The 13,025-nt window shown below is 43.8% G+C and overlaps 1 protein-coding gene across 1 annotated transcript in view; it reads left to right on the top strand.

Annotated features, from left to right (window-relative positions):
* PCYT1B (phosphate cytidylyltransferase 1B, choline) overlaps nt 1-13,025 on the top strand; it is a 117,097-nt gene that overhangs the window by 46,953 nt on the left and 57,119 nt on the right. Inside the window, exon 2 of the mRNA XM_004382861.2 lies at nt 5,324-5,423. Coding sequence (XP_004382918.1) covers nt 5,324-5,423 — 100 coding nt within the window. The remainder of the gene's footprint in view (nt 1-5,323; nt 5,424-13,025) is intronic.

The raw sequence follows: 13,025 nt of genomic DNA, 5'->3' as shown, positions 1-13,025 counted from the left end.
CACCTCTGTCATTGGCCATCACCATCAGCAGTACTATGCTGAGTTCTGATTGGTTGATTAGGCTGTTGTCTGATTGGTCCAGTTGTCAGTCAGTGATGCACATTGCATGAGTAAAAGATTCAATTAACCATTTTTTGAACTCAAGTAATGTTTGCATTGTATATTTTATGTAGTACCTCATAGCTTTCGTTTCAAGTAAATGCTTGACAAAGTCCAACTGAACAGATTCTGCAAATGAAATGCCCCTATACATAATGTCTTCTCCTTTAAAAAACTTGATGGCAATATACTATGGTACAGTTTACATAACCAGAACTTGCATCACAAACAGGCAACTTATTCACATGCAGTGACTGGATGTTCTGAAACCTTACATTAGGTAGAAAGAAGTTTTATTGAGTCTAACTCCATGTTTGTGGTCTGGCAAGGCCCTTGCATATTTGAGGGCCAGGGCACAGGGCCAGAGCTTATTAACCCTTTAAAATCCTCGCTCTCTTCTGCTAAAAAAAAATCTCATGTGCCTCTTTGGCTCCAAATTTGGAATATGGCTTCCTATGGGACGAGAGTCTATCTAGAAGCTTAATTTCTATGACTTGCATTTTGAAGAGTACATTTTCTTTCCAAATATAAAATTGTTATAAAACTGAATATACCTTTGCAAACTAACACCTTCTCCCATTCTAAAGGGCCACCTTCATCTTTGAGAATTGCTGCCCCAGAGCCAATTCTGTTCCTTTCTTTCTTATTCTCTCCTCCTTTTATCCATCCTCTAAACACCTAGCATCGTATTAAACCCTTATCACGTGCTAATAAACACTCAAGGATGTGATGATCTGGGTGATTCAGAGACTAAGCTAAGGCTTGCCAGTGACTATATGTAAGTCATCTGGTCTGCTTCACTAAAGTCTGGGTAAACATATGGTCACATGTCTTTACTTTTTTCAATTAATTGTTTGAGCTTCCCTTCTCTAACTATCAGGAAGTCCAGTATCTCCTTTTTGGGGGTCTGTCCCTCCTGTCTAAGAATCCTAGGGGTATCCTTAGTTCAAAGAGAGCCAAAAAGGTAACTAAGTCTCAGGGATCTGCTGTTGCTTCTTGCTTCCACTCGATGTCACTGTAGAAGACACATACTGTGCAGTTCAGTGGCGATAACAATAGTACCTACCTCATAGAGTTGTTATACAAATTAAATGAGCTAATACATTTAAAGTACTTAGCATATTTATGCCTGCCCCATGGTGGGGCCATGCACCGCTCTGAGCCCTGGTGGCACAGTGGTTAAAGCACTCAACTAAAAGGTCGGCGGTTCGAACACACCAGCCACTCTGCCGAGAAAAATGTGGCAGTCTGCTCCATAAAGATTACTGCCTTGGAAACTCCATGGGGCAGTTCTACTGTGTCCTATAGGGGTCTCTATGAGTCGGAATCGACTTGACGGCAGTGGGTTTGGTTTTTGGTTTAGCATACAGATAGATACATGGCACTAAGCAGGCACTCAAAGATTTAGCTATTATGTTATTAGGCCTCACTTTTACGTCTCATGCAGGGCTTAGACCAGAACAGTGGATCCCTGGAACTATCCCAGCTCTGGCAAATGGTGAGGAATAGATGAGGACCTTGATCCCCTGGAGGCTAGTAGATGGCCTGGAGGTCAGGTTGGCCCAGTCTCTGCCCCTCACTTGAACCTCTGGCTGTCTTACTCCCATAGTCCTGGGGTTGGTCTACCCCTTATAGTGAGGGAAGTGGGACTTGAGTAGCAATAAATCTCCTTAGAAATCAAAGGATTTATTCTGGTTGACAGAGGAAGGAGTTTTGTCTTGTAATCTGGGGTGTTCAGCCTGGAAAAATCTTGCTTCAGGACTCAGGGCTGGTTGGTGGTAGCTGAGATTTAACCAAGACCTTCCTGAAGGCAGAGCCTTGCCTCTCAACCCAGTGGGTATTCTACCTCACTTTGGAAGGCAATGTTTTTGAGAGCAAGGCTGGGGCTCGTTTATTTTTGTATTCTTCCTATTCCAAGCACAGTGCCTGGTGCATAACAAGAAATACATCTTCATCATGTCAACTGTCGTAAAGACAATTACATGTGCACAAGTACACACATGCACACACGTGCACATACAAGCCAGTGATCTCTCTCTGCCTTTCATCTCTTCAGTTCTCTCTATTTCTTACTTCTAGACCACAGAGAGCCCTGGGGGCACAGTGGTTAAGCACTCAGCTGCTAACTGAAAGGTCGGTGGTTGGAACTCACGAGAAACTCTGCAGGAGAAAAGACCTGGTGATCTGCTCCCGTAAAGATTATACTCCGTCCTATTAGGTCACTATGAGTCGGAATTAATTCGACGGCACACAATAACAGGCCACAATAATTAAGGACAAAAGGCACAGTGCATGTAAACCTTTTCTTCACCTTTGAAACTATTCTTTCTTTGCAACTTTCTGTATCTCTGCTTTAATTATCAGATTTCACACCTTCTAGAATACATCTTTCTTGGAAAACGGCAACACCTTATCTCTTTAATAAACTTTGTGACTAGCACATAAAAGATCTCCAAATAGTAATCTATTTTAGATATTGTGAAAAAGTTTCACTGGCCACATATATTAAAGCGTAATGAATCTTAAGTGTAAACTAATCTCATTTGCCAGCTGGTGGTGTCCTGAAAATTTATTCATGAGTCAGTGTGCTTCTTTCTATGGGGAACTACATAATATATAGCATTATATTTTATGATCTATACTAATGAATAATAACAGCAGTGTTAACAATTGCTACAACTTATCAAGTATCAAGCACTTTACACACATTATTTTTATTTTTCACAGCAACCCTGCAAATAGGTACTATTATACCCATTTTACAGGTGTAACTAAAATTCAGATTAATTAAAGAACTCGCTTTGAGAGCATGCAGTCAAATACATTCCTTATCCCACCTACCCAAACCCAAAAACCCATTGCTGTTGAGAACTGCCCCATTGGGTTTCCAAGGCTGTAATCTTTACAGAAGCAGACTGCCACATCTTTCTCCTGTGGAGCAGCTGGTGGGTTTGAACCACTGAACTTTTGGATAGCACCCGAGTGCTTTAACCACTGAGCCACCAGGGCTCCTTATCCCACCTACAGTTCCTGCTAAAGAGGCAACAATGGGACACCCAGGACCTCCCTCGCCATTCCTCCTCCTCTCACCAGTCAAGCTGGTTGGCCCTGGAGTGGGCACCTGATCCAAAAACACCAGCCAATTGTGGTTGTGGTCTGGTTTGAAAAGATGAGGTTGGCCAATCAGATTATCCCTTGGGAATTAGAATTGAGAAACACGGAAAGAAACAGAAAGTTGGAAGGAGCAGGAGCTGGAGTTGAATGGCTCAATCAATAGTTGTTGAATGAGTGTTGTGAAAGGAGGCGGAGGAGGCCATGCTGGGCCATATTCAAGCTAAAGTTCTGGGGGAATGGAAGGCTAGCAGAACCTTTAATATAGTGGAAGGATATAGAGAAAATGGGGTGGAATGGAGTAAATCACATGCAGAAAGTGACTGAGTTAGTGCAGAGCATTCTGTGGCACTCTTGTGGCAAGCTCTGCTCCTTGCTTACTTTTCCACAGTTTCTGTGCCAGGATAGCCTTAAATCTTTCAAGTGTCAGTTCCTTTCAGCCAGAACAGCCGAATTAGAATACATAGCCAGTAAGTGCTGGAAAAGGGATTTGAATCCAGGTCATTGTGGCTACAGAGACGCTGCTGTTTGTCACTGCAGCCCTTTGCCACATTACAAATGCTGCTCTTGTCTGCCATAGCCCACAAGGTCACCTTAATGTATCTGAAAAAGAACCAGTAACAGACTCAAGTTTCCTGAATCCTTCTCCCAAGTCTTGGCCTGCTTCCAGAGCCCTGAAGGAAAGGGTGGGGGCTAAGGAAGACTCAGGCAGCTGGGAGGTCTCCAAACAACCCTGAGGCATCCAGGGTGGATGGTGCTACAGTGAGCAGAGGGGATAGGGGCAGTGCAAGGAATGGTCCTGGCAGTGCAGAGGAGAGCTGGGGGCTCCTCAAGGGCAGGAGTGGTTTCATCCCTACTTCTATCCCCAGCCTCTGAGAGACTGCCTGGCATTTGTGTGAGTGAGTGAAGGGCAGAAGGTAAATGTGGGTCATAGCCCCTGTTCCAGTGTATGGATCATTCTTCAGTTGAGCCTTCCCAAGTTAAGAAACACCAGTCTCCATCTCTAAGAAACAATTCACGTAGCAATGAGTAATGCTTATAGGGACTAGTTAACTTCAGCTTTAAAAGTAATAAAAATGGTGTAGTGACAACAGTGGCAATGACATAATGGGACTACAAATGGACAAGTCTGAGTTGCATTTGCCCTGTTTACAAAAATACTGCTCAGTTCGTCTTCTTCTGTCTGGAGAGAGTGAGATTTTCATTTTAAGAGGCTGACTAAAAATTGCAGGGCCACTTCCTGGGCAGGTTTCCAAGTGACTACATCTTTCTCACAGCGTTCCCCGGGGCCCAGCCCAAGCTGCCTGGGGCGGGGCCTCGAAGCCATTGGTGGCTGTTAGAGCTACCTCAGGAGCAGTTATCTGCAGTCCGCCAGAATTGCTGTGCTTTTAGGCCTTCCTGGGGCACAGATAATGGCCTTGACCTTTGCACTGAAGAGACATCAGAGTTTGTGATTGGCCAGGCTGGTGCGTGTGAAATAAAGGAGATGTCATGCTACATTTCTGAGTATGGCATTCCTTCCAGCCGAGTACCCTGGCGTGCAGGTGAGTCTAAATGTTTGAAGACTGCTCTCGTTGGTTGTGAAACGTTCAAAGCTGGGCATTGTGACTTTCCAAGGACATGCCTTGGCATATTTCTTAACCTCGCTGAGCCTCAGTTTCCTTTTCTTTGCGATAGGGCTAATTATACCGCTTCCATAGGGTGTTGTGAGGCCTAAAAGAGATAACATATCCAGAGTACCTCATCTGGTACTTGGCATATATTTGACACAGTGGCTGCAACAATGGGCTCAAACATAGCAACGATTGTGAGGATGGCGCAGGACTGAGCAGTGTTTCCTTCTATTGTACATGGAGTTGCTATGAGTCAAAACTGACTCAATGGCACCTAAGCAACCAAGAGCTCCTTGTTTTTGATGCATCAGTCAAAAACAAATTTTTTAATGATGATGTCCCTGTCTTTATTTCTAATAGTATATTTCTCTGAAAGACTCAGCGGGTATATTCTACTTCTTAATCATATGCGTGTAGCCAACAGAAATAAAATTTTAGAGGCAGTTAGTGCCAAGGGAAATTTTGTCAGACTCTATTCCCTTTCTCTTTTTCCCTTCTAGACCCTGACTGCACCTGCCCCATTTGCAGATGAAACCAGCTGCCAGTGCCAAGCTCCCCATGAAAAACTGACCATTGCTCAGGCCCGCTTAGGAACACCAGGTGAGGCTGTACTTCTTGTTCCTCGAATGGGCACTGTCTTGACATCTAAAGTAATGCAAAGGCCCATCATTGTTTGAGCAGCACCCTCTTTCGATCAGAGGGTCAGGTTTAGAGATTAGAGCACAGTGCAAGAAGGGTAAACACTAGCAGTGATAAACTGGACCCACCAAAGTAGCCAAGTAAAAGATATAGCAGGATATGGGAGTTTGGGCCCCAGCGCTACCATTTACAAGTTCTTCAGCCCTGGACAAGCCATGAAAATGAACTGAATCTGTTTCCTCACGTGCAAAATGAGGACAATGATTCCTGCTTCACAAAGTTTTTTTGTGAGAACCAGATTTGGTTAAAAGTATGAAAGCATTTTTTTAAACTGTGAAGACTTACACAAACTTAAGCTACTATGATTATTATCATTCTTAAAAGTTTGTGTTTTTAAAATGTTTCTCCAAGTGTGCCTTAGATTAGAGAGACTGGGCTCTGCTATGGAAGTTTGTTCATTCCTTTACTCCTTTAGTACATACCAGAGGATGGATAGGGAAGAGGTTTAAAAAGAATTATAGGATACCATCTCTGTCTCCCAAGAGCTTTCACAGATATGAAATAAAAATCACCAGTAGAATGTATGCATGTGTTTAGGGGTTAAATCCTGCAACACAGATGGTAAGATAATAACCAAAGTTTTGAGAAGAGCTCATTCATTTGGCCTAGAGCAGTCAGGCAAGACTTCAGGGAGGTAGGCGACTGGAGATGATACTTTTGGGAGCAATAAGATTTGGACTATATAAGCAGAAAATTCAAGGGGATTCTGGGCAGGCAGAACAGGAATAGTGAAGGCACAGAGGTAGAGAGCTGTGCAGGAGTAAATGAGTGGCGTTCCAGATGATTGTGATGAAGTGAGAAAGAGGATGAGTTGCGCAGGTAAGTTTTGAGCCATTTAACTCAATGGTTCCCACTTGCCATTGCAAGAAACCAATAACCCAAATTTAAAGGAATCTGGCACAAAGGACAGTTTTCTCAGATAATAATAACTAATATCTACTAAGTGCTTAATATGTACTAAGTTCTTTATAGGTATTGTGTTATTTTGCTATCAAAACTCTATGTGGTTATTACTTTAAGTATTTCACAGATTAGGAAATTAAGGTTTAGAGAAGTTGTGAATCGGCACAAGGTGTGTGATCATTAAGATTGCTGTGAACGCGGCTGGGCCATGATTTTCGGTGGTTTGATAGTTGTATGATGATGTGATCACTTCCATGATGAGATTTGATATAATGTGATCACTTCCATGATGAGATTTGATATAATGTGATCACCTCCATGATGGGATCTGCTGTGAGTAGCCAATCAGTTGAAAGGGATTTTCCTTGGGGGAGTGGCCTGCATAGAATATAAGTGTACTTTCTGGCAAGGCTTGTGGGCTTTTGCTCACTCTGGATCCTGCAGCTGGCTTCTGTTCATCTGACCTCCGGTTCTTGAGACTTGAGCTAGCAGCTTACCTGCTGTCTTGCCTGTTGATCTTGGGATTCATCGATCTTCGCAGCCTATGAGCAAAAGCCTTGCTGTCTGACCTGCCGATCTTGGGTTCGTGAGCCCTTGTGGCTATGTGAATCAAAAGAAGCATCTATCCTGACCCATGGACTTGGGACATTCCAGCCTCTACAACTGTGTGACCATTTCCTTGATATAAATCTCTCTATATATATATGTATTTATAGCCTTTACTGGTTTTGCTTCTCTAGAGAACCTAGCCTAAGACATTTGGTACCGGGAGTGGGGGTGCTGCTTTAACAGGTACCTAAAATGTGGAAGCAGATTGCCTTCAGCTGGTAAGGCGAGCAATACACCTTCAGCTGCCTACCTCAGAGCTACATCAAATCTCCAGCCCTATGTCATAGTTTAGTCCACAGGGACCTTGATCACCTTTCCCTTCCACAAGACGCCACACTGGTCCATTACATTGATGACATTGGACCTAGTAAGGAAGAAGTGTCAATGACTCTGGACTTAGTAAAACATTTGCATGCTAGAGGGTGGGAAATTAATCCCATAAAAATTCAGGCACCTTCCACCTCAATGAAATTTCTAGGGGTCCAGTGGTGTGGGACACATCGAGATATCCCTTCTAAAGTGAAAGATAAGTTGCTGCATCTGGCCCCTCCCATAACTAAAAAGGAGGCACAACGCCTAGTGGTCCTCTTTGGATTTTTGAGGCAACATATTCCTCATTTGGGTGTGCTACTCTGGCCTATTTATCAAGTGACTCAAAAAGCTTCTAGTTTTGAGTGGGGCCCAGAACAAGAGAAGGCTCTGCAACAGGTTCAGGCTACCCTGCAAGCCGCTCTGCCACTTGGGCCATATGATCTGGTTGATCCAATCATGCTTGAAGTGTCGGTGGCAGATAGAGATGCTGTTTGGAGTCTTTGGCAGACCCCTATTGGTGATTCACAGCACAGACCCTTAGGATTTTGGAGCAATGCCCTGCCATCCTCTGCAGATAACTACTCTCGTTTTGAGAAATAGCTTTTGGCTTGTCACTGGGCCTTAGAAGAGACTGAATGCTTAACCATGGGCCACCAAGTCACCATGTGGCCTGAGCTGCCCATCATGAACTGGGTGTTGTTTGATCCATACGGGATCGGGCCCAAGCAGGACCTGAAGGCACAGATAAGTTGCGTGAGGAAGTGGCCCAAATGCCCATGGTCTCCACTCCTGTCACATTACCTTCCATCTCCCAGTCTGCACGTATGGCCTCATGGGGAGTTCCTTATGATCAGTTGACTGAGGAAGAGAAAACTCATGTCTGGTTTACAATTGTTTCTGTGCGATATGCAGGCACCACTTGAAAGTGGACAGCAGCAGCACTACAACCCCTTACTGATACCTCCCTGAAGGACAGTGGTGAAGGGAAACTCTCCCAATGGGCAGAACTTCGAGCAGTGCACCTGGTTGTTTACTTTGCTTGGAAGGAAAAAGGCCAGATGTGTGATTGTATACTGATTCATGGGCCGTGGCCAATGGTTTAGCTGGATGGTCGGAGACATGAAAGGAACACAGTTGGAAAATTGGAGACAAGGAGATATGGGAAAGACGTATGTGGACAGACCTCTCAGTATGGGCTAAAGAAGTGAAAATATTTGTGGCTCAAGTGAATGCTCACCAAAGGGTGACCTCAGCAGAGGAGGATTTTAACAATCAAGTGGATAGGATGATGTGTTCTGTGGAAACCAGTCATCCTCTTTCCCCAGCCACTCCTGTCATTGCTCAATGGGCTCATGAAGAAAGTAGCCATGGTGGCAGGGATGGAGGTTATGCATGGGCTCAGCAACATGGACTTCCACTCACCAAGGCCAACTTGGCTACAGCCACTGCTGAGTGCCCAATCTGCCAGCAGCAGAGACCAACACTGAGTCCCCGACATGGGCACCATCCTTTGAGGTGAGCAGCCAGCAACCTGGTGGCAAGTTGATTACATTGGACTACTTCTGTCATGGAAAGGGCGGCGTTTTGTTCTTACTGGACTAGACACTTACTCTGGATATGGATTTTCCTTCCCTGCATGCAGTGCTTCCACCAAAACTACCACCTGTGGACTTACAGAATGCCTTATCCACTTTCATAGTATCCCACACAGCATCGCCTCATGTCTTAGTCATCTAGTGCTGCTATAACAGAAATACGACAATTGGATGGCTTTAACAAAGAGAAGTTTATTCTCTCACAGTCTAAGAGGCTACAAGTCCAAATTCAGGGCGTCAGCTCCAAGGAAATGCTTTCTCTGTCAGCTCTGGAGGAAGGTCCATGTCATCAATCTTCCCTTGGTCTGGGAGCTTCTCTGCACAGGAACCTCAGGTCCAAAGGACGTGCTCTGCTCCTGGCACTGCTTTCTTGGTGGTATGAGGTTCCCATGTGTCTCTGCTCGCTTCTCTCTTTTATCTCTCAAAAGAGATTGGCTTAAGACACTATCCAAACTTGTATACCTCATCAGTATAACTGCCACTAATCCTTCTTATTAGATCATAGTGATTGAATTTACAACACATAAGGAAATCACATCAGATTACAAAATGGTATACAATTATACAATACTGGGAATCATGACCCAGCCAAGTTGACAGATTTTTTTTAAATTTTTTCTTTATTGTACTTTAGGTGAAAGTTTACAGAACAAATATTTTCTCATTAAACATTCAGTACACATATTGTTTTATGACATTGTTTAACAACCCCACGACATGTCAACACGCTCGCTTCTCGGATATGGAGGATCTTTTTTTTTTTGGTGAAAATATACATAGCCAAAATACACCATATCAAAAATTTCTACATGTACAGTTCAGTGATGTCGATTATGTTCTTCCAGTTGTGCTGCTGTTCTCACTTTAGATGAAGGTTTACAGAACAAAGTAGTTTCTCATTAAACAGTACACATATTGCCCTATGACGATGGTTAAGAAAGAACCCCACTACATGTCAACACTGTCCTTACTCATTGACAGATATTCTGGGGGGAACACAATTCAGTCCATGACACCTCAGATCAAGGGACTCACTTCACAGCAAATGAAGTGAGGCAATGTGCTCATGCTCGTGGAGTTCACTGGTCTTATCATGTACCCCATCATCCTGAAGCAGCTGGCTTGACAGAACGATGGAATGCCCCCCTAAAGACACAATTATGGCGCCAGCTAGAAGGCAATACCTTACAGGGTTGGGGCAGTGTTCTCCAGGAGGCTGTATATGCTCCAAACCAGTATCTAATATATGGTGCTGTTTCTCCCATAGCTAGGATTCATGAGTCCAGGAATTAAGAGGTGGAAATGAGAGTGGCACCACTCACTATTACCCCTAGTGACCCACTCACAAAATTTTTGCTTCCTGTTCCCACGACCTTATGCTCTGCTGATCTAGAGGTCTTAGTTCCAAAGGGAGGAGTGCTCCCACCTGGAGACACTTCACTAATTCCATTGAACTGGAAGCTAAGAATGCCACCTGGCCACTTTGGGCTCCTTATGCCTCTGGATCAACAGGCAAAGAAGGGAGTTACCATATTGGCTAGTGTGATTGATCCTGATTACCAAGAGGAAATCAGATTGATATTACATAATGGAGGTAAAGAAGAGTATCTCTAGAATGCAGGAGATCCTTTAGGGCGTCTCTTAGTACTACTGTGTCCTGTGATTAAAGTCAATGGAAAACTACAGCAACCCAATTCTGACATTACTACTAATGGCCCAGACCCTTCAGGAATGAAAGTTTGAGTCACCCCACCAGGCAAAGAATCACGACCAACTGAGGTGCTTGGTAAGGGAAAAAGGAATATGGAATGGGTGGTGAAAGAAGGTAGTTCTAAATACCAGTTACGACCACATGACCAGTTGCAGAAACGAGGACTGTAATTTTTGAGTATTTCTGCTTTGTATGTGTGTACCAAATATTTTTGTTTTCTTTACTTATAAAATAAAAGATGTAAATAGAGCTAGTGCATATTCGGTTGTGTGTGTGTTTGTTGTATCATGTTAGGCGCAATTACGTCTTTATTCAGAGATTATGTATGGTTTAAGGAGATATGTACAGGTGCCAAGCTGACAAGGTGTGGACTGTGATCGTTAAGGTTGTGTGTCACTTGGCTGGGCCATGAGTCTCAGTGATTTGGCAGTTATGATGTAGTTTGGCAGTTGTATGATAATGTGATCACTTCCATGATGAGATTTGATATAATGTGATCACCTCCATGATAGGATCTGCTGTGAGTAGCCAATCAGTTGAAAAGGAGTTTACTTGGGGGTGTGACCTATATCAAATATAAGTGGACTTTCTGGCAAGGCTCGTGGGCTTTTGCTCACTCTGGATTCTGCAGCTGGCTCCTGTTCATCTGACCTCCGGTTCTTGGGACTTGAGCTAGCAGCTTACCTGTTGTCTTGCCTGCCGATCTTGGGATTCATCAATCTTTGCAGCCTATGAGCAAGATCCTTGCTGTCTGACCTGCCCATCTTGGGTTCATGAGCTCCTGTGGCTACGTGAATCAAAAGAAGCCTCTATCCTGACCCACGGACTTGGGATATTCCAGCCTCTACAATTGCGTAAGCCATTTCCTTAATATAAATCTCTCTATATATATATGCATTTATACACTTTACTATGGAGCCCTGGTGGTGCAGTGGTTAACAATTTGGCTGCTTACCAAAAGGTTGGCAGTTTGAATCCATCAGCTGCTCCTTGGAAACCCTATGGGGGTAGTTCTACTCTGTCCTATAGGGTCGCTATGAGTCGGAATCAACTCGACAGCAAAGGATTTGGATTGGTTGGGTTTTATATACTTTACTGGTTTTGCTTCTCTAGAGAACCCAGCCTAAGACAAAGTCATTCAGCTAGCAAGTGGCAATGGTTTTCACACTTGAGCTGCATCAGCGTCTCCTGGAGGGCTTGTTGAAACACAGATGGCTGGGCCCAGGCCTTCTGATTCAGTCCAACTGGGATGGGAACCAAGAATTTGCATTTCTAACAAATTCCCAGGTGATTCTGACGCTGCTGGTCAGAAGACCACTCTATGAGAACCACTGGTAACTGGTAAGTTGAGTTGAACTCAAACCTGTTTGTGTTAGAACCTGAGCTCCTGACCACAGCACTCTAAGAGTAGCCTTCAAGAGAGGGATGTGAGGAGGAGGGTGGGCAAAGTTAGCTTTGTGTGAGCTGCTTTTGAGAAAGGCAACAAGATGTTTGAGGAGGTAGTTCAGAGCAGCCAAGCCAGTTGTTCCCAAACTTTAGTAGAATCCTTGCTCTGCTTCTCCTAAAAAAAAAAAAAAAACCTGAATGAGGCCCAGGCATTTGCATTTTTAACAAACAGTCCAGGTGATTTTGACCCCACACTGAGAAATGCTGATTCAGCAATAAACCTAGGCGATGCCAAATGGAAGTCCAGGTAGTTATGAAGAGAACAGATTTGGCCTAAAGTTAAAGGATGAGCTTCAGGCCTGACCAAACAGAAAAGGATGCTACTTTTCCAGGGAAAGGAAAGGGAAGTAGCACGTACTGTACATCTGCTAGGTGCAGCACCTTTTATCTATCTCATTTAATCCTTGCAAAAATCATGTGAGATGGGGATTATTGTGTCCTTTTTACATATAAGGAAAATGAAATTTGGAGAACTAAAAAGTAACTTGCCAAGTGTCCTAGCTGACTAGGTAGAGCTGGGATTGGGCTTCAAGTCCCTTTAACGTCCAATCCCTGCTTTGCCCACCGCAACACACTGCCTCCAAGACCGTGGGAATGAAGTGAAAACAAGCTCAGGCTTTGAACTGGAGGGTGGGAAGTGTGTGAAGCAGAAAGACTGACAGTAGCTGGAATCGCCTGCAGGGACAAGACCATCTGCCAAGTTCACTGCTGTTTCACCAGCACCTAGAGAAGTACTTGTCATACAGTGTGTGCTTAGAGAAATTAAAAAAAATTTTTTTTATTGTACTTTAGATGAAGGTTTACAGAACAAATAGTTTCTCATTAAACAGTCAGTACACATTGGTTAACAACCCCACAAAGTGTCAACACCTTCCCTTCTCGACCTTGAGGACCTTTTTTTTGGTGAAAATATACATAGCCAAAGTT

This window comes from Trichechus manatus, unplaced genomic scaffold (assembly GCF_000243295.1).
Source record: "Trichechus manatus latirostris isolate Lorelei unplaced genomic scaffold, TriManLat1.0 scaffold00100, whole genome shotgun sequence".
Classification (NCBI taxonomy): Eukaryota; Metazoa; Chordata; class Mammalia; order Sirenia; family Trichechidae; genus Trichechus; species Trichechus manatus.
Note: the sequence above shows the minus strand (reverse complement) of the source record. Positions and strands in the feature narration are given on the sequence as shown.